The sequence below is a fragment of the Asterias amurensis genome, chromosome 3 (genome assembly GCF_032118995.1).
Source record: "Asterias amurensis chromosome 3, ASM3211899v1".
NCBI lineage: Eukaryota > Metazoa > Echinodermata > Asteroidea > Forcipulatida > Asteriidae > Asterias > Asterias amurensis.
Window position 1 is genome coordinate 16,883,092 of NC_092650.1, and position 18,882 is coordinate 16,901,973.

Sequence of the window (18,882 nt, forward strand, 5' to 3'; positions counted from 1 at the left end):
GTAAATAGCGCTCAAACTAAAAAGCACATGGGTGGTTTTCCCAATAAATTTCACAAGACACTTTGATCATAGAGTAAGAAATTTATCTCTAACTTTCCTTTTCCATAATTTGATAGAGCTTTTTACATTTGAATTGCCAAAAACTTGGCAAACTTCTTGGGAATAGTAATTTCCCGGGGAGAAAAAAAACCCCACAGAAAACAGTGTTCACACCTCCACGTGTGTGTGGTGAAACGAACACGGGCAAGTGGTGGGGTTCAAACTCCCAAGGGATTTCCTGTGTTTTATTTCATGGGGCGTGCCTATCTAATATTGTGAAAGAATGGTATATTCTAGAAAGGACGTCCAAGTTGCCAATATGGCGTCCAGGCCACGCATTGAAAAGTCTGCTTCAAGGATGTTGAACGAATCTACATTGTACATGTTATACGCAAACCTCGTAGGGTACCTCCGTGGGTACATGCAGTGTGAATACACCCTCGGCCTGTTATCAATTCACTTTCAAGTTAAATCAAGAGCACAAAATGGCCACCGTACATTACGAAACCGTCCAAACAAGAAGGTGAACGTGGATTGTCAGCAAGCAGCAGTTATTTGTCTGTCACATTGCATCGTCTTTGGTCAGCCCGTCCATAACTAATATTGTTTACAAACAACCAGCGGATGCGGTAAACAGTGAGTGGGGGGGGGGGGGGGGCTACCCGGCCCTCTGGGTGTGGAACTAACTGGGTATGAGCATCGTGGGTAATGACGGGCGATGATTTATGGCGGGAAAAACAGGGGGTCAACAAATGTTTATCGTCTGCTACCAAGAAAACTGGTTAGGAGTTCCATTTATTAAACCATTTATCACGGGATTGGTTTGGGATCTGAGATTAGTTCTGAGTATAAGATTTGACTTGCATTGCATGGTGGAATAAGGTATGTTTGCGGTAAAACCGTGTGAATATTTTTTTGCGGTGTGTTGGTTCTGGAACGAACCAGTGGTTCTCCTGAAGACGATCAGAGCGTACTTATCGAACCATTAGAAGTAACAAGAATTAAAAGCAGTCCTTAATTCTTAGTTAAGAATAAAAAGTTATGATAAATTTTCCAGATGATGTTTTGTCTTTGTACCCATACATGTACACGTGTTTTATTTAAGTCAGTGTTGTGAAAGTCTGTTGGTGTGTTTGTTTGTTTGTTTGTTCGTTTTTTTTTTGTCTGTCCGTAGGTACGGGAACAAAAGCCTTGCTTCACCATATGCCTATAGATGTTGTCCTGTTTGTGATTATGTATTCACTCAAGAACAACTGACAGTTCTTTTTTAAGTGTACGGGGAATTTTTAGCACAATGTTGGGGTTATTCTTCAAGCTCTAAACCGTGCTATATGCTTTAACCCATCATCTATGTTCCCACCGTGTATAGCCCTTTTCAAACTGCGGAATCGTAGCGATGAGAAACAAAGCAATGTTGGGCAAGACTTTTAAAAGGGGCCTTGGACACTCCAAAAGCTGTTGTTCTTTCACACGAGGTACATAATGTAGAATTTGACAACCATGTTACAATTTAGCATGGAACCCTTGCTAAATTGCTTTCGTGTGAAAGGGGCTTATGACAACATAACCTCAGCGTTTTTGGATGTCTATACCAACAAGTTCGATTGATGGAAGGTTGTTTTTTACAGCGTCTCCGAAGTCCGAAATTAACTCCATCGGTTGTCCTTTATCGATAATAATGCACTTGGACAAATCCTGTCTCTAATGGGAAAACGAAATTAACATACGGGGTATTTTTGCTAAATTAGCATGGCTGACACAACCCCCCTGTTTCATCATCATCGCCATAATTTAGCGACTGTTTTGTAGCTAGCATAATAACGGGGTTATAAAGACAGTACATCTGGGAATGAGATCCCTCCACCACGAAACGAACGGGGCAGAAAATGATAACAACTCGGTAGCCTTAGAATAACAGTCGCGCTATTTTCCTAAACCATACAACGAAAACACCAGCATAAAATGGGATTTTTGGCATGTGCACGCGTTGGTAAGGGTATACTTATGTCCGGCTTGGTTTGTTTTCGTTAGAATGTCATTCTTGGTTGTTTTTTTTTCCTTTCCCTTTTTTTTTTTTTCCAGATGGGTCGACCTGCGTATTTAGCCCTACAATTCTAATTTCAGATCATTTCGCTGTAGAGACACCGTGTGTCCCGTTGTCGGTACTGCTGTTTCCAAGACGGTCGGGAGAAAGGGGGGAACATATACTACTAAACTCCAGTGGCAGGATTTGATGTTTTGCGCGGCCTGGTGCGTCACTGACAAACGGACTTGGATGATGTGTTGTTTTTACCTGATTAATTCAATTTGGGGGGAGAAGGCCGCTCTGGAAAATTGCCCCACCATCACGTGTCTTGTATATGTGTGTGTGTGTGTGTGTGCTTCCAAAAGAAAACCATCCCGTTACATGGGTCCTAAGATAACATGGCGTCGATTTGTTGCCTTAGTATAATATAGAAAAACATGGGGGAGGTCGCTTGCCATTGATTTGGTGTGGTTTTTTTTTTAAACGGCGGTTTGTTGCAGTGTCTTCTTCTTTGCCCGTTAGAGTAGCGTTAGGCGGTTCGGGTACAAGGAGCTGTTTCTAACCCGTCTCCCTCAGTCCATCCAACTGTCAAACACAAAAGGATCATATCCTGTGGAGTTTATATACATTTCTGGAATATTGGTAACTTCATCGGGGTGTGAGAGGGGGGAGTGTCTACCTCCTCAGCAGAGACCGTCGACACTGAGACAGGATTTCCCTACCCTCACCGCCTCCTCCTCCTCGTGTCCTTCTCTTCAATCCAGCAAGGAGTATCTCATCTCCAAGTATGATACCTCCGCCCAAGGTAAGACTAAGAAACAACACGGTGCAGTTTGGTTCAAGAGGTTTCGTGCTTATAAACATAAGTTAAAGGAAGAAAAAGAAGATGGGGGTATAGACAATATGGAATACGTAACTTTAGAAACTCAACCTTTTACTCAAAACAAGCGTCATCGAAACCATGCCCCCGTGTCTAAAGGAGTGTGTGTATAGAACCTTGACTCCGATGATTGTGACAGAGAACTAGTAAAGTATAATCAAATCTATTCATCCACACGTAACTATGGTTACGTGAACATTTTACAGTTTCCACTATAACATGCTACTCTGTGAATACGGGGTTGGGGGGGGGGGGGGGGTCCGTGCAGCTTCAGTAAAGCTGAGACTTGGCCATCACAATCTCTCACTACATGCGATTTACGTGTGTGGCCGTTTTGAATGTGAGGAAAGTTAGGGTTTTCTTCGCTCGACACTGCCCGTGCCTGCAGGGTATGGTAAAAAAAAAAAAACAGTTACAGCGCATACCGTTTCCCATACGGTCTTTGCATGGTATTCTCGTCGCAGGCTGGTAACGCTCGCTATAATTTCCCGAAAGGAATTTTAAGTTTGGTTTTGGGACAGCGTTGGTGACACAAATAGAGACGAATTGCATCTCAATTAATTCAATGCTACTCGATTAATTCAATTCGATTCAAATTAATACAGTTTAAGTCGGTGGTTAGTTTAGTTCGATGATTAAGTCGTTGTCAATCTCTTACGACACTGGATTTATGAGAAAAAAAAAACGTTTTTACCCATACACCGATGTGTTTTAGCAGTGTATACCCAGCACTTACCGAGTCCCGTGAAAAAAATATCACAGGTATATTAATCGAGTTGGATTCGAACCCACGGCCCTTGCAATTCTAGAACAGTGTATGGTCAAATGAGTTACCTAGAAAAAAAACACATGTTTGGGACATACGTATAAAAGGCAAGTCGGCGTTTAGAACTCTGGACACTTTTGATAATTACTCAAACTAGGCCTATATGTGTTAGGCATAAAACTTACTTGGTAACAAGAAATGAAGGGTTATTGATAGTAACGTGCAACATTGTGAGAAACAGCTCCCTCTGAAGTAACATGGTTTTTGAGACAGGCATGAACAGACACCTTTGTGCAACAAGGGTGTTTTTTTTTTTCATTTTTCTCTTACAACTTCGATGACCAATTGAGTCAACATTTTCACAGAGTTGATATTTGATGCATATGTTGGGATACACCAAGTGATAATACTGTGTCTTTTTTAAAGGGTGGAATGTCACGAGTTGTTCCACTCTCTGATAGACAAACTTCTGTACAAACACGTCTGAACAAATAAAACTTGTTTTGAAGATTCATTATGATTGGCTACACACGCCCTTTGACCTTTGACACTACACAATGAATTAGTCATAGTGTCGGTCACAACAATGTCATATGGGGTAAAATTATGCAAATTGTAGGTCTAGTTGTTCCAAAATAACAGTACTATGTCAATGAGAACTTGATGAGCCTCGTTAGCAATCGATCACGTGATCTTGATTATGCCAAAAGAAATCGGTGGGAAATTCAAAAATGTACAAACACAAAAGATGCAGAGGGAAATGTAAAAAAAAAAAAAAAAAAAAAAACTAAAACAAAACAGAGCATTTAAGTCAGTGCAGTGCTCGAATTGTGTGAGCATTTGCCTGGGTTTGATAAAAACATGCTGTACAAAATCGTTTTCATTCAAACCTCGTCCAATAAATGATTGCGTCAAATGAAAGGGTTATAATGGCCACTCGGAGTATTATATTTAAAAAGTTTATATTGTTTTCGAAGTTGTTTCGGAGAACAAAGTTATGCCTCAAACAAAGCAGATATTTTAGCTCAGTGCTCCCCCACACGAGTTTTCAATGGCTCTCTTCCTGGGTTTCCAGCATGCGACTTTGTAGTTGAAATTGAAGATGAAAGTGTTGCCATTTCCCCTGTCAGGCATGGGGGTCAGCTTAAAACAAAGCTGACCGCTGCAATTGCACAGCACAAACGTGCAATGTGTATACCAGACACTACTGTCCAAGACCAGTCTTCTAACTTGCTGTATCTCAACATAAGCATAAAAAACAAACCTGTGAAAATTTGAGCTCAATTGGTCGTCGAAGTTTCGAAATAATAATGAAAAAAGAAACACTCTTATCACACAGAAGTTGTGTGCGTTCAGTTGCTTTTTTCGAGACCTCAAATTCTTAATCTGAGGTCTCGAAATCAAACTCGTGGATAATTACTTCTTTTTCGAAAACTACGTTACTTCAGAGAGAGCCGTTTCTCACAATGTTTTATACTATCAACCTCTCCCCATTACTCGTTACCAAGTCAGGTTTTATGCTATAATCACTATTTTGAGTGATTACCAATAGTGTTCTCTGATAACACCTGTGAGCTACTACTAGATATATCGAAAGTTACATTTGTTCTGCAAGTGTGTGTGAATTTTGAGACCCATTTGAATGTGTAGGCCTACCACCTTGTAAAGGTTTACACGGTCTTGTGCGTCTGCATGTTTTAACTGTTTATGTAAACTATTCCATGGACAAAATGTCAATGTATTTTTTTCCAGTTCTTGGAGCAGGTTGATAACACAACAATGTTCTATATGTATATTAAACCATCTAAAAGTCTCTTTTAAAAATATATTATGAAACCGTTGATTAATATCGATAATTTTTACTAGTGACTTAATGTGATTCGCACGACGTCACTGCCATTCATAATAGATAAAACAAACGAAGGGCGTTTGAGAGCTGTTACATTATAACGCAATAAATCGTTATTGACTTTAACAATAGGGAGGTGGGAGGTGTCATTTTCAATGTCAAAGTCAGATGGCATATTTATTTAATTGTTTATTGTGTTTTGATGAGGCCACTCCTTACATGAAGGCAATTATACAAAATATTGCAGTCTTTAAATTTCCAAAGTAAAGGGGGCAAGCGAACCCATTAATGTTGTGCATGCATCGCCCTCTACTGTTTGCAATAGAGTGCGCTTCGATTATGAATTTAAACATCTGTTCCTAGAATAAAACAAAATAATTATCAGACAGATGGCGAGCATCGATTTCCAATCAGAACATAATATTTACATTAAAGGATATCGCAAGATATCTTACTGAAGCGATCCACAGGTAACTGTATGCAGTGCACAAAATTCCCCATTATTTTAACCAATACAGTCAAATGTGTTAATATTTTTTATATTCAAAGCTCAACATTGGACGCCACAACAATTTCAATCAGACATTTTTTAATTTAAATATATCATATTGTCTTACTGAAAAAATCCACAGGTCACTGTAATCAGTGCACAACATCCCCCTTTATTTTAATCATTACTGTCAATGTGTTAATATTACGTAATCAAAGATTTCTTCAAATCCAAATCCAAATCCAAATCCACAACTCAATCCAAACCAGCCTTGATTGATTCCCATATTACTATAATAAAACGCACACCCTAATTAAGTTATGAGAGGACGCCTTAATCGAGGGTTGGAAATTGTTTTAATTCATTAGCTTGCATAAATCATCACGGGGTCAAATACTTGTTTGCAAATGAATCACGTTTTAAAAAACAGCAGCTAGCAACATGACAGCTTTCTCACGGCTGCTTCTCATTTTGCTACACATTTTTTTTTGTTCTTCCTTCGTCTTCGTCTTCTTCTTCTGCTGCTGAAGCTGATGTAGCTCATGCGGCCTGGGGTCTAACTGCCCTGCATTTGATGAAGTCCCTTATGAGCGACGATTAAATTTGTTGACATCGGCGAGAGACCGTAGTCCGCCGCGGCCGAGGCAAATTAAAGCTAACCGTACCTCTCACTACCGCCTCCAAGCAACGTGATCTAAGCTTGTACAGTGAGCTACATGAGGAAGGTCTCCCCCGTCAGTATCCCTCGCTCCGGGGATAAGGCAAAGGCTGAGCGACGTATAAGGGCTTCAGCTACAGGGAGGAAAATCGTCTTATTATCCTCCTACAACCGTAGGTATCAATCATCGATGATGTTCCATGATGTCGGGAGGGAATCTCTATCACTCCAGTCGCCGTAGTTTTGCTCGGATTTCCGGGCGGATCGCTGTCGAATGCCCCGCTTAAGCTTCCAGACCCGCTTTCTTGTCATCAGACCCACCACCAATAATACCTTCACTGGCAGGCATGGGACATCTAGGCTGTCTATCACAAACACGGCACAAAATGATCTTAATTTGAAAATGTGTAAGGATGGGCTAATTAAAGAAAAGAGGGCCCCGGACAAAGGGATTTTCGAGGGGGGAGAGCGTGATGCGCATTGTGAAGGGATTCCTTACACTTAATGTGATCTCTGCTTACAACATTGTTCAATTACGGAGAGACAAGTTGACGTGCAAAGGTTACGGGCCATGCATTTTGGTGATTAAAACAACACCATCAATATTGGTTCCTGATATTTAGACTTTTTTTCTTCATAATCTTAAAGTTAGTGCTACTGGCAAACCGTTTAGAATTTTTCTTGTTTTTGTTTTGTTTTGTGTGTCAAGGATCAAAAGGTAAATGCATAAAACTGTGTGTAAAAACATGTCACCCTGAAATTACTGGAATGGGAATCGTGAAATGACATTCATGATTTTGGAGCCTTTACTTTGCTGGTATTGAGAATGAGCCAACGGTCAATTTAAAATGTTTTCGTGTGTTAGTGTTTTGCGTCTTGTATCCTTTGTTGCCGTAAAATGTCAACATGTCTGTTCGAAATTAAACTGTGATGCCTGCACCAAATCGTTTTTCTTTCTTTTACAACACAATGACTAGATCACCGCCAAAAAAACCCTCTATTTCAATGGTTGAGTTTATAAGTGTAATGCTGGACTTAGATGATTTTGATGTGTCAAAACAGATTCAAAAGTATCAGTGGCAATTTGTTCCAGAAAACATGAAACTTGGCTCATGGAAAAATGGAACTGCGACGTCGCATCTCCATCGGATTGGTTTGAAGCCGCATCGGTGGTCAAAACACAGCGTAAACAAAAGTTTTTCGAAATATTGGCAACACTGAGTTACATTAGGGTAAAGTTACAATAATAATGTACAGTACAGTAACTTTGGATTCAATGTTAATGTAGTTAGGTCGCCTTTTGGGTCAAGTCATGGACGAGGGTTTACATTTTAAAATAGAATGTGGGTTCGATATAGGTTGAGGTTACAGTATGGGACGAGGTGTACATGTTGGGAAGGAGTGGCAACCAAGACTGGTAACGCCATATGCAGATGAGCCATGTCATAGAACAGAGGGATGTGCACATGTACTTTGAAGTACAATATAATTACAATTAGGCCAAGGATGTAAATATTGAACAAAGGGGTCGCGGTGACGTAAACGAGCTGCGGTTACCATAATATTATCATAGAATGAGTTATGTTTGGATCCAGGCTTGCGGATGTACCATGTGGGTGCCGTATTTATACATAAAACCTCGCCGAGTAGAATATTGTACTGGTAAGAAACATTAAGAACCAATAAGAACCAGTCATGCTTAGTTCTGTAAGAACTTGCCCCTGCTATTTTATCTACTGTGCCGCGGATAGAGGATTTTAGAAACCGGAGATCGGTTTTCTAGTACACGATGGCGAAGTGAGGTCTCGCTTTTGGGTTTACAACAAGGTTACATCCGATGGTTTACATCAAGGAGCACCAAGAAAAGTACACTGGGATGGGGGCCAAGGGTCTAGGCTCAAGCCAACCGACGATTATAGCTCGAAGCACACGGTGCGAAAAAAGGGGGCTTGGAATTATATTGCTGGGCGCTAACGTGTACAGCATTTAATAGGTGCCGTAAAAGATTAATAGCTCTGTCAATCAGCCGATTTCCAAGTCGCTCCCTCGAGTGGTGTAGTAATTTTGGGAAGGCATCGTTGCATCTTTTTACATCAACGTTCATTTCGCGGCACGTTCTGGTTTCTTCTTGCGTTCCGTGTGATTCACCGGGAGCGGAACCCACGGGACTTTTTTTTTTTTTTTTTTTTTGGCGCGCTGTCTTGGTGCAAAAGAAGATTTCCATGCTTTTTTTCGCGCCTTTTCCCTTGACTAGACGACTATTGCATGACTGCGTATTTTGTTTACTCATGGAAAAATCACAGATTGTTTCTGGAGAGCCGGGTTCTTGTTAGTGCATGAATGGGTTGAGCAAACCCAGTAATACGGATTCTTTACTTTTTGATTAATGCAACATACAAAACTTTGCATAAATTCCATTAAAAAAATATATAAAAAAATATGACGATCAAAATTATAAATCTGTGTTTCGGGATCATCGAATACTATATCCTGAACATTGTCAGCAATGTCATCAATAAACATTGTGTATAAGTTGATATAATGGGTGTACTAACATAATCAGTATAGGCCCCAATAGCGATCTTACAGATTTTGCAATATTTTTTATCTACCAATCCAGTATTTTGTTTACTAACGAAAGTGGGAATATTAAATTAGCTTCAAGTCCCTATTTGACGATGTGCAACAGTACCAGTATATTGGTTTGAAGTTAAAGGCAGTGGACACTATTGGTAATTACTCAAAATAATTATCATCATAAAACCTTACTTGATTACGAGTAATGGGGAGAGGTTGATATTATAAAACATTGTGAGAAACAGCTCCCTCTGAAGTGACGTAGTTTTCGAGAAAGAAGTAATTTTCCACGAATTTGATTTCGAGACCTCAAGTTTAGGATTTGAGGTCTCGAAATCAAGCATCAGAAAGCTCACAACTTCGTGACACAAGGGTTTTTTCTTCTTTCATTATTATCTCGCAAACTCGACGACCGATTGAGCTCAAATTTTCACAGGTTTGTTATTTTATGCATATGTTGAGATACACCAACTGTGAAGACTAGTCTTTGACAATTACCAATAGTGTCCGCTGCCTTTAAGTGTGTGTCTAGCCTACCCTGTTTTTTTGCAGCATACAACCATTAACCTATTTTGTCAGAGACACAATAATTGTAACACCTCATCAAACACGTCATCGTCACAAGATCCTGACTTCTCAGCCTGGTGGCTATTTCATGTACAGACGTGAATAATGTCAAGTCTGAATTATGGAAGATAACATATATTTGTTGTTTAATGGCACACACCTTTGGTAAATGTCAAAGACAAGTATTCGCACTTGGTGTATCCCGTCACAACATATGCATAAAATAACAAATAAAACAATGTGAACATTTGGACTAAATTGGTCATCGAAGTTGCACGAGAATAAGGGAAGGAAAAAACGCCCTTGTTGCTGCTTTCAGATAAATAAAAATGGCTTTAGGTTTGAAATACCATAATATTACTTGAGTAAGAAATTACCTGTTTCTCAAAAAAACTACATTACTTCAGAGGGAGCCGTTTCTCGAAATGTTGTCTACTATCCACTATGTTTTCAGCTCTCCATTGCACCTTACCAAAGTTGCTATCAATTATTTTGAGTAATTACCAGTTAGTGTCCAGTCCCTATAAACTGTAGCTATCGAAAGTGAGATGCTATAAAACACATTATCAGTATAAACCACATTGCCAGTAACAATCGCTTGACCTAATGCACTTGCAGCGACACACTTTTTCCCTCCAGTTGATAAATTCGTAATAGGTGTGTGCGCATTTAATCAGCGCTATGAATATTTTAGTGGGCTATTAATTTTGAACAAAAGATTCAAGATTCAACGCGACCGAGTGCAATGATTAAGGACGAGCATCACTGGAGGGGGGGGGGCGTCAGGGAAGAGTGGGGAGGGTGGTGTGCACAGACACAGTGGTGTGAGAAGGGGAGGGTAGGGTTGGGGGAATTAAGGCTCTGGTGATAACGCCCCCCCCCCCAACCTGGGCCCACACACCCATGATACATTTCATTATTGCATCTGTAAGTGAAGCCAATGACTCTGAGAAAAGCGCCAGCCAAGAACTCGATGGAGAGAAGACAATGAATAATGGTTCAGTTTTAGATGTGTGTGGGTGTGTGTGTGTGTGTGTGTGTGTGATGGGGGGGGGGGGGGGGGGGGGTGACCTCAAAGTAACTGTGTAGGTATACGTTTTTTTTAGTTTTTTTTTTTTTACTATCGTTCAACCGGTTAGTCGGTTTTTGTTTTGTATTCATAGTCTCATTGATTTGTTAATCATTTTATCGATTCGATTATATTAAGTACTGTGCAAGTCTGTTAATGTTATTTTGTTTCTTCTTCTTAATTTTTTTCCCACGCTCTCCCTCGGTCTCCCCGTGCCCCCCCCCCTCCCTTAAAACGAAATGACCGATGCCAAAATATAACACAACCAACTTCAACAAAAGACCCAATCTTCAAACCGATGAAAATATCAAGTTAGTTCCAAGAACGGTTTACCATTAAACCGACCGGCTTGAACTACATCAGGCCCACAGACCCTGATAATTTTGCTAATTCTCGTTCCCGAAGAAACCAATTGCGTGCAACCGTCGGTCATGGCTGCGCACACGACACACGATTTAGGTATCAACTCGAGAAGGTGATGAAAGATGGGAGTTGCCACCCCGGTGGATTAAGGGGGGGGGGTTTGCAATCTCAGAATGACGTAGCGTATAAGGTCATGTATGATCGATCAGGCAGGCTGGCGTTTATTACCCGGGGGATCCCGCCTTATTATCACACTATCATGAAGTTTGATTATGAATATAGGCCTATCACAAGTTTCTCTTCACCCTCTTTCCGTCCGTATGTTATGACAATGCCAACAGTTAAAATGAGACCCAGATTTTTCATTTACTTGGACAGATTTTTGCCAGAGCTCTTCCCCCTGATGTTGGTACTCTAATAATAGTTTTTTTTTTTTCTTTTCGTATAGCCTTGCTGGGTTGACAAACTAAGGGTCAGACGTAGGGCATCTTACACGACTATCACTCACTATGCGGCCACAGCAGGGAGTGCTGACTTGAATGGCTGTGTACGTTGTACGAGGGCGTAAACGGTCGTGGTGCTCTGGGAACCAGACCGTGGAGTAATACTGTGGAGCTCTTATTTTGCGCTTACACTGCGCTGCACTGTGCTTAACATTACAACCTCGCCTAACATTACAACCTCGCCCAGCAATACAGCTGCACCTAACATTACAGTCACTACAATTTTCTGTAAAATTGCCACTGTTCACACACAGTAAACAGTTTTCTATTCCAAAGCAAATAACCACTAAGTTCTGTAGTTGCGTTTTGAGTTACGATATTGGAAACAAGACTTCACAAACTAAGCCAATAATTTCGAGAACCATGTTGTGTTATACCCCCCCCCCCCCCTTCCGACGTTATGAAAGAGCACCACCCTGTGCCTAGCTCCAAGTTCAAGTTCAAGGCAATGAGTACAATCACTAGTTATGTTACGTTGTGCGTGACGACAGGGAACCATACTTCTCACGCTGCGCCAATTAGCAAGGACCGTGTTCTTTAATACCCATTTCGACGCTAAGACAGAGTACCACCCTGTGTCGACTTTCATAATAACTTCCATAAAAAGTTCAAGTTAATTATCATTTCTCGCACATTAGACTCACAATAATTAAATCATAATTTCCATAATAGGTTTAAGTACAATATCATCGTTCATACAATTAAGTACACAATGACACGCTTTTTGTCCATACCTTTTTATATTCTTGAATCTAGATCAAGGATCGAGGTTGATGACTGGGCGTCCTTGCCAATGTATTGACCACACTCATCCTTGTTTCCAATACGAGAGTCTCCAGATGTTGCTGCAGTATTGATCTTGCCGTGTTAGTTTCTTGGGATTGTCCTTGATGTAGGGCTAGGGCTACCCGTTCCATCTGCGACTGATATAGTCTCATGTCATAGTGTGTCCATAAGGGCGAAACATGCGTCCCAAGTCTCTAAGATGTACCTTAAAAATTGTGAACTTTGTCCGATCAGCAACTCAGTAGGCATCCTCAGTATTCTGACAGTGTGGACTTTTATGGTTCATCCGTCATGTGTTTTTTTTTTGGGGGGGGGGATTTTTTCTGTCTGATATTCCTTGTCTAGCTCAGTTAACCATGTATCTACTGTCGTGTTCCTTATAAAGTGCAGACTTAAAGAATTCCGGGTTAGCAATGAGGCATTTACATTCAAATAAGCATACTGCATTGCATCGAAACTGCATTCAACCGCCATTGTCTTTGTTCTGTCCTTTTTCCACCTTTCTATTGTCAAGCGTTCTACTCATGGATGCATTTAAGACATTTCGATTTCGTGCCAAGGTAAATTACAGCTAGAGATTTATTTGTAGTCATTTGTCACCATAGCTTCATAGTCATCTAGATTCATCACACATAATAGCACACATCAAGGTGGACCAAAGATTGTTAAGGACCAAAGATAGATCGTTGGGGAACAAAGTATTGTTGTTTCTGAATGAAACACATGCCTTTGAATATTGCACAACCTTTTCAATGAACAGTGAAAGTAGACCTTTTTGTTTGAATGGATGAAATAAATTCCATGGATTCTCTCATCCTCACTGAACGTTCCCTTCTATTCCTTTATAAACTATTGAACATGTTTGCATGATGGGGACAAATTTAAAGTAAACATATATTTGCGGTATCACCGTGTTGAGTAAGCGGTTGGAAATTGGGAACCGATGGGACTCTATAATTGAACACTGGACACTATTGGTAATTGTCAACAGACCAGTCTTCTCACTTGGTGTATCTCAACATATGCATATAACAAACCTATGAACATTTGAGCTCAATCAGTCATCGAATTTGCTAGATAATAATAAAAGAAAAAAACACCTCTGTCACACGAAGTTGTGTTCTTTCAGATGCTTGACGAAATCAAATTCGTGGAAAATTACTTCTTTCTCGAAAACTACGCTACTTCAGAGGGAGCCGTTTCTCACAATGTTTTATACCATCAACAGCTCCCCATTACTCGTTACCAAGTTTTATACTAATAATAATTTTGAGTAATTACCAATAGTGTCCACTGCCTTTAATAAATAAGTTCAATACGTTAAGATAGAAATTTTATTTAATTTAGAGGCAGCATGAGTTGAAGGTACAGCATTTTTTTTACTTTATAGAACGATAAAAAATGGGTTTGCTGGCAAATAAGTTGCTGGTAGTGTAGGCACTTAAAGTAATCCACCATGAAAGCTAACAAACCTGTAGAAGTTTTAGAACGATCAGATGATCTGGATCACGAGAAAAAAAGTGAAAACCTGATTACCCATTATCTTGTAAGCTTCAAAAGAAAGAACCCCACTCCGAGGATTGCCAACCAATAAAGAACAATAAATTAATTGTGTCTGCCCAATACAGAGATCGATTGCAACCGGTAGCTTAACTCCTTCCGAGTTGACATGACAGTTACTTATAAAATGTATGATTAATTTCATACCAGGGGTCGTAAATCAACTGCCCGAGATTTTGTTTGACTTTTATGAATTAAAAAATCACAATTTCTCCAGATAACCTTCGCCAATAATGTAAACATAGTTTTCAACAGGCTTTCCACAAGCGCAATGTGGTGTGCACGGAACTCGACGGTTGACCTATGACCCCGAACACTTCAACATCTCAGCTGGAACTTGAGACTACACATGGAAGGGGTTAAAGGTCAAATTAAACTAGTAGGTGTCCTCTAGTAATATGAACTTTATAAGAACCAAGACTGCGCAGCTTCGACTACAGGTTTGAACTAATGATTCGCAAAATACAGAAAGTGTCTTGGTTTGTTTTCTTAACTAAGAGAGGGCTGTAATAACATAATGTGAATATCTCTTTTGGGTAGTGTTGGTTCTGAAAAAACAATCGGTGGTTAATGAATCAATTGTTTCGATCAGTATGCTTTCATCGTCTTCAGGAGAAGATAGAAGGCACATTTATTTAGTTTTCTTTTTTACTGTTTCAGACGTACTTTATTGTTGAACATTAAATGCATGATTAAATTTTGATTTTGGTCTGAACGAAATCTACATAATTTCCACGAAAGTTGAAAGTTATTATTTCCTAGTCTTTTATATATTGATTGAACATGAATTAAATTTTTAAATTAAACTATCTGAGTCTGAGTTTAAAGTTATTAATTTGTAGGCTTTAATATTTATATTGTACTTTTCCTTCGTATATTTTATATTAAGAATCAACTAGGTCAATATGAACGAGGGAACTCGCACGTGATTTGTCAAGAATCGGGAGAGTTAGGACGAGATTTGGCAATCAAACATCTCCTTCAAAGATTAATAGCACTGCTCGAACGATACGTCTTTAATTTTGATGTTCGACTTGAATTACTTTTCGCAGTAATAAGAAAGTGACGTTTCGACTTTGTGCTTCGCGGCCGATGAAATACAGCGTCTGCCTCGAATAAATCTTCGATTCGATTTTGATGGACAAGGCAATAAATACATTGTCAGAATGATCCTGGCTTGTGTAAGAAAGAGAACATCTACCCACAGTTATCGAGAGATCCGCTCCCAGAGACCACGCAGGTCGTGCACCAATCTCCTCAGCCTGTCATCAACGATATAAACCACGATCAAACTTCGAGGAGCGAGTGGTGAATAAAGTCAAGGGAAACAGACCGTGAATTTACGCGTTCAGGAAGCATAGATCATAAGCAGTAATCGAGGGAACGGGAATGATTTACGATTGTTACGCCGTTTACTGCCAGTCAACGTACCCCATGGGATAGGCCAGGGGTGTGAAACCTGCCCCGGGGGCGTCCCCCTTGCTCATAGATCAAAATACCAATAGTAAATGTTCACCGACAGCAAACCCGGGCAAACGGCTGCACAGATTCTTAATACAAAAAAACTTGTGGTTACAATTATTATTAAACGAATCCCATAAAAAAAAAAAGCTTGGTAATAATTACCCGTGAAGTCGGGTTTGGTTTAGCTGGGGCTGATTTAATTTAACTTGTGTTACCGGTGTAAACACGCCTATAATTAAAACGTCTGTTGGTTCGAAGCTGTGTCCAATAAATAATGCTACACTGTATAGTGTTAAAAGAAACATACCAATACCAATACCAGGTATTTATACCGTGACTTTTACAGGACCATTTACCAGTAGGCAAGTATTTGTTTGGGTTCTTCTTCTTTTTTCTTTTTCTTTTTTTGCCGGGACACTTTACCAGAAAGTGTGAGATGCGATTTAGATACTTGTGATTTCTCAGGAAGTTCCAGGAAGTTTCTTGAACTCATGTTTTTTTCTGAACCTCCTTGGGTCCTAAACAATCTTCCTGAAAAAGATAAATCAGCCATCGAAGGGGAACAGGTATAGTTTACAATGTGTCCAAACATGTAGTTTGTTTTATATTCTGGTGATAGCCTAAACTCCCTAAATTGTAACATCTGGGGTGGATTTCACCAAATAGTTGAGACTGGTCAAGTGTTACTCATCCTATTAAACTTAGAACTAGCCTTAATTTGTTTAATATCTCTTAGTACTAGTTCTTAGTTGACTAGTCCTTAGTTCTTTTTGAAGTCGACCCCTGTGAAGTTCCGGTTCTAAAAAAGCGGGAACACAGGAAAGCAGGCAATTTTGAAGAAAGTTCACAATCGGAAAATCTCTCCCCTTTAGCTCTGGCTGATAAACACCCCCGGTAGGCCCCTCTCGGTTAATATACAGACTACTTATCCTCCTCGCCATCCCATCCGTGTTTTTCTCTTCCTTTGGAGGAGGAGTTATATTTGAAGAGGATCACACTGTATAAATGATGACATACATTCTTCTCCCCGCACTCATTGAAGATTGAGGTCCTCTCGATTTATTTTTTGCCTCCTACGAAAGTCATGAATTTTTCAGAAAGTGCAAACTGCCGTAACGGTGCACTCCAGTCCCCGTCGCATAATGTTTAAATCACACAGTCATCCTTCGATTCAGGCGTTTAGTGCAGTGCACTTTTCTTTTCAGAGGGATGTATTAAGAGGAGGTTTCGAGCCGGACTTGAACCCATCCTTCGATCCAAGCCAGTCAGTTTCACCCCCCCCCCCCCTCCCCCACCCCTGGCACCAACACCCCAAGACGAAGAGCTGAACTCTAGAATTGACAACACTTTAGGAATTGTGTTCAACAATTATTTCAGTCATTTCAAGAAATGTTGGGGGTAACAAATACCATTATGATAACTGCGTTGTCTCAAAACCATAATGATTGTTTACCTTGCATTGTAAGATTCAATGCTCTTTGATTAGATTGGCGCAAGTCATCTTATCCTTACTGGACCATATTATGAACTATGTTTACACAAAGAGTGACCTTGTACCATCCAGGGCCGTCCTGGCAGGAAATAATTTATACAACACTTGTGTTAAAGACATTGGACATTATTGGTAGTTGTTAAAGCCCAGTCTTCTCAATTGGTGTATCTCAACATTATGAATAAAATCACAAACCTGTGAAAAGTTGAGCTTGATTGGTCGTCGAAGTTGCGATAATAAACTAATAAACAACCTTGTCACACGAAGTTTTCCTTTAATGGAAAATGGTGTTCGTTAAAAGAACAGCTTAACAAGTTGTAAAATGTGCCCCCTTTCCTCAATATCAAAAGTTCATGCGAAGCACACAGTGCAATCTCCATATAAGATTTGATATCAGTGTCACATTGAGCCATGTACAAATGTGAGCCTTGTATAAGTCTGCAAGAAGTCCAGGCTCTGTAGCTCTTTTATGAAATGTGATGTCACAATGGATCACATCACAATGCAACAATCAGCCAAATTAATAGTGTACAATAAACTCTACACTTTCAACAGCACTGGCCTTTGATAGTAAGATTATGTTAACTCGGTACGTGAACTCTAGTCACAATTTTATGAAGAGTCAAGCCTACATCTGTTTCTACCTCGTGCTTATATTTGGGGGGAAATCATTCTAGGGGATCATTCGTAATGCGTCAATGTGACGTAAACAGAAATGTCGGTGATCGTTCCCTCAAAATCTAATTGATAACCCCATCACATCATAGGTAGTGAACGTGTAGTTGCTGTCAATATCTACACGTGTGTGCAAGCACACAGCAGATGAATAACAAATGAGGTGGGACGTATTTGCACCCTTGTTAACACCCTACCATGCATTCCCTGCCAACTGACCACTATCCAATTCCGTCTCACCACTACCCCAACTCACCACTATCCCCTCCAGACTCACCACTATCCCATCACTTACCACAATCCCCTCCCAAATCACCACTTCCCCATTCCAACTCACCCGTAAGTTCTCAACTCACCACTATCCCCTCCCAACTCATCACTATCTCCTCCCAACTCATCACTATCATCCCCTCCGAACTCACTTTCTCCTCCAAACTCACCACTACCCAATCTCCAATCTCAACACCGTCCCCCAACTCACCACTATCACATTCCCACTCACCATCCCCTCCCGACTCACCACTATCCCCTCCCAAATTATCACTATTCCATCCCAACTCACCACTTTCCCCATCCAAACTCACCACTACCCCCTCACGACTCACAACTAACCCCTGCCAACTCACCACTATTCTACCCCAGATCGCCACGATAATTTAACAACTCACCACTTTCTCAAATAAATTCGAATGAAGCACGGTTTGTTAAGCTTGATGGAGTTGCAACAATGTTTTGTTCGTTTGTTGTTGTTATTTTTGGAGATAGAACCTCCGTTTAAATTTGTTATGAACTTATTATTATTAATGAACTTCGAACACAGCATTTAGATAATGAACTTTGTTTTCGTCTTTTCTGGAAGTTAAAAGGGTATTCTTTAGAAGAATTTCTCATTTAACGGTCGATCTTAAAATCCGCCGAGAAGACCACTCTGTGAACCTTTAAGTTAGAAAGCTCATGGAAAGTTCATATCTATTTCTACCTCCAAGTTATAACTTAAAGTGTCTTTTCGTATCATAACCATCATAGACTGCACTTAGGTTTTCAAAGGTTGCTCCTTTAACATAATCGCATGTTAATATATGTTATCTTTCTTTATTTCCTTCCCTTTTCTAACCATA

At 40.1% G+C, this 18,882-nt stretch overlaps 1 protein-coding gene across 1 annotated transcript in view; it reads left to right on the forward strand.

The window, feature by feature from the left end:
• Positions 1-358: 358 nt before the first annotated feature.
• LOC139934524 (uncharacterized) overlaps positions 359-18,882 on the forward strand; it is a 98,384-nt gene continuing 79,860 nt past the window's right edge. The window contains exons 1-3 of the mRNA XM_071928777.1: positions 359-620; positions 2,122-2,201; positions 2,588-2,870. Coding sequence (XP_071784878.1) covers positions 359-620; positions 2,122-2,201; positions 2,588-2,870 — 625 coding nt within the window. The remainder of the gene's footprint in view (positions 621-2,121; positions 2,202-2,587; positions 2,871-18,882) is intronic.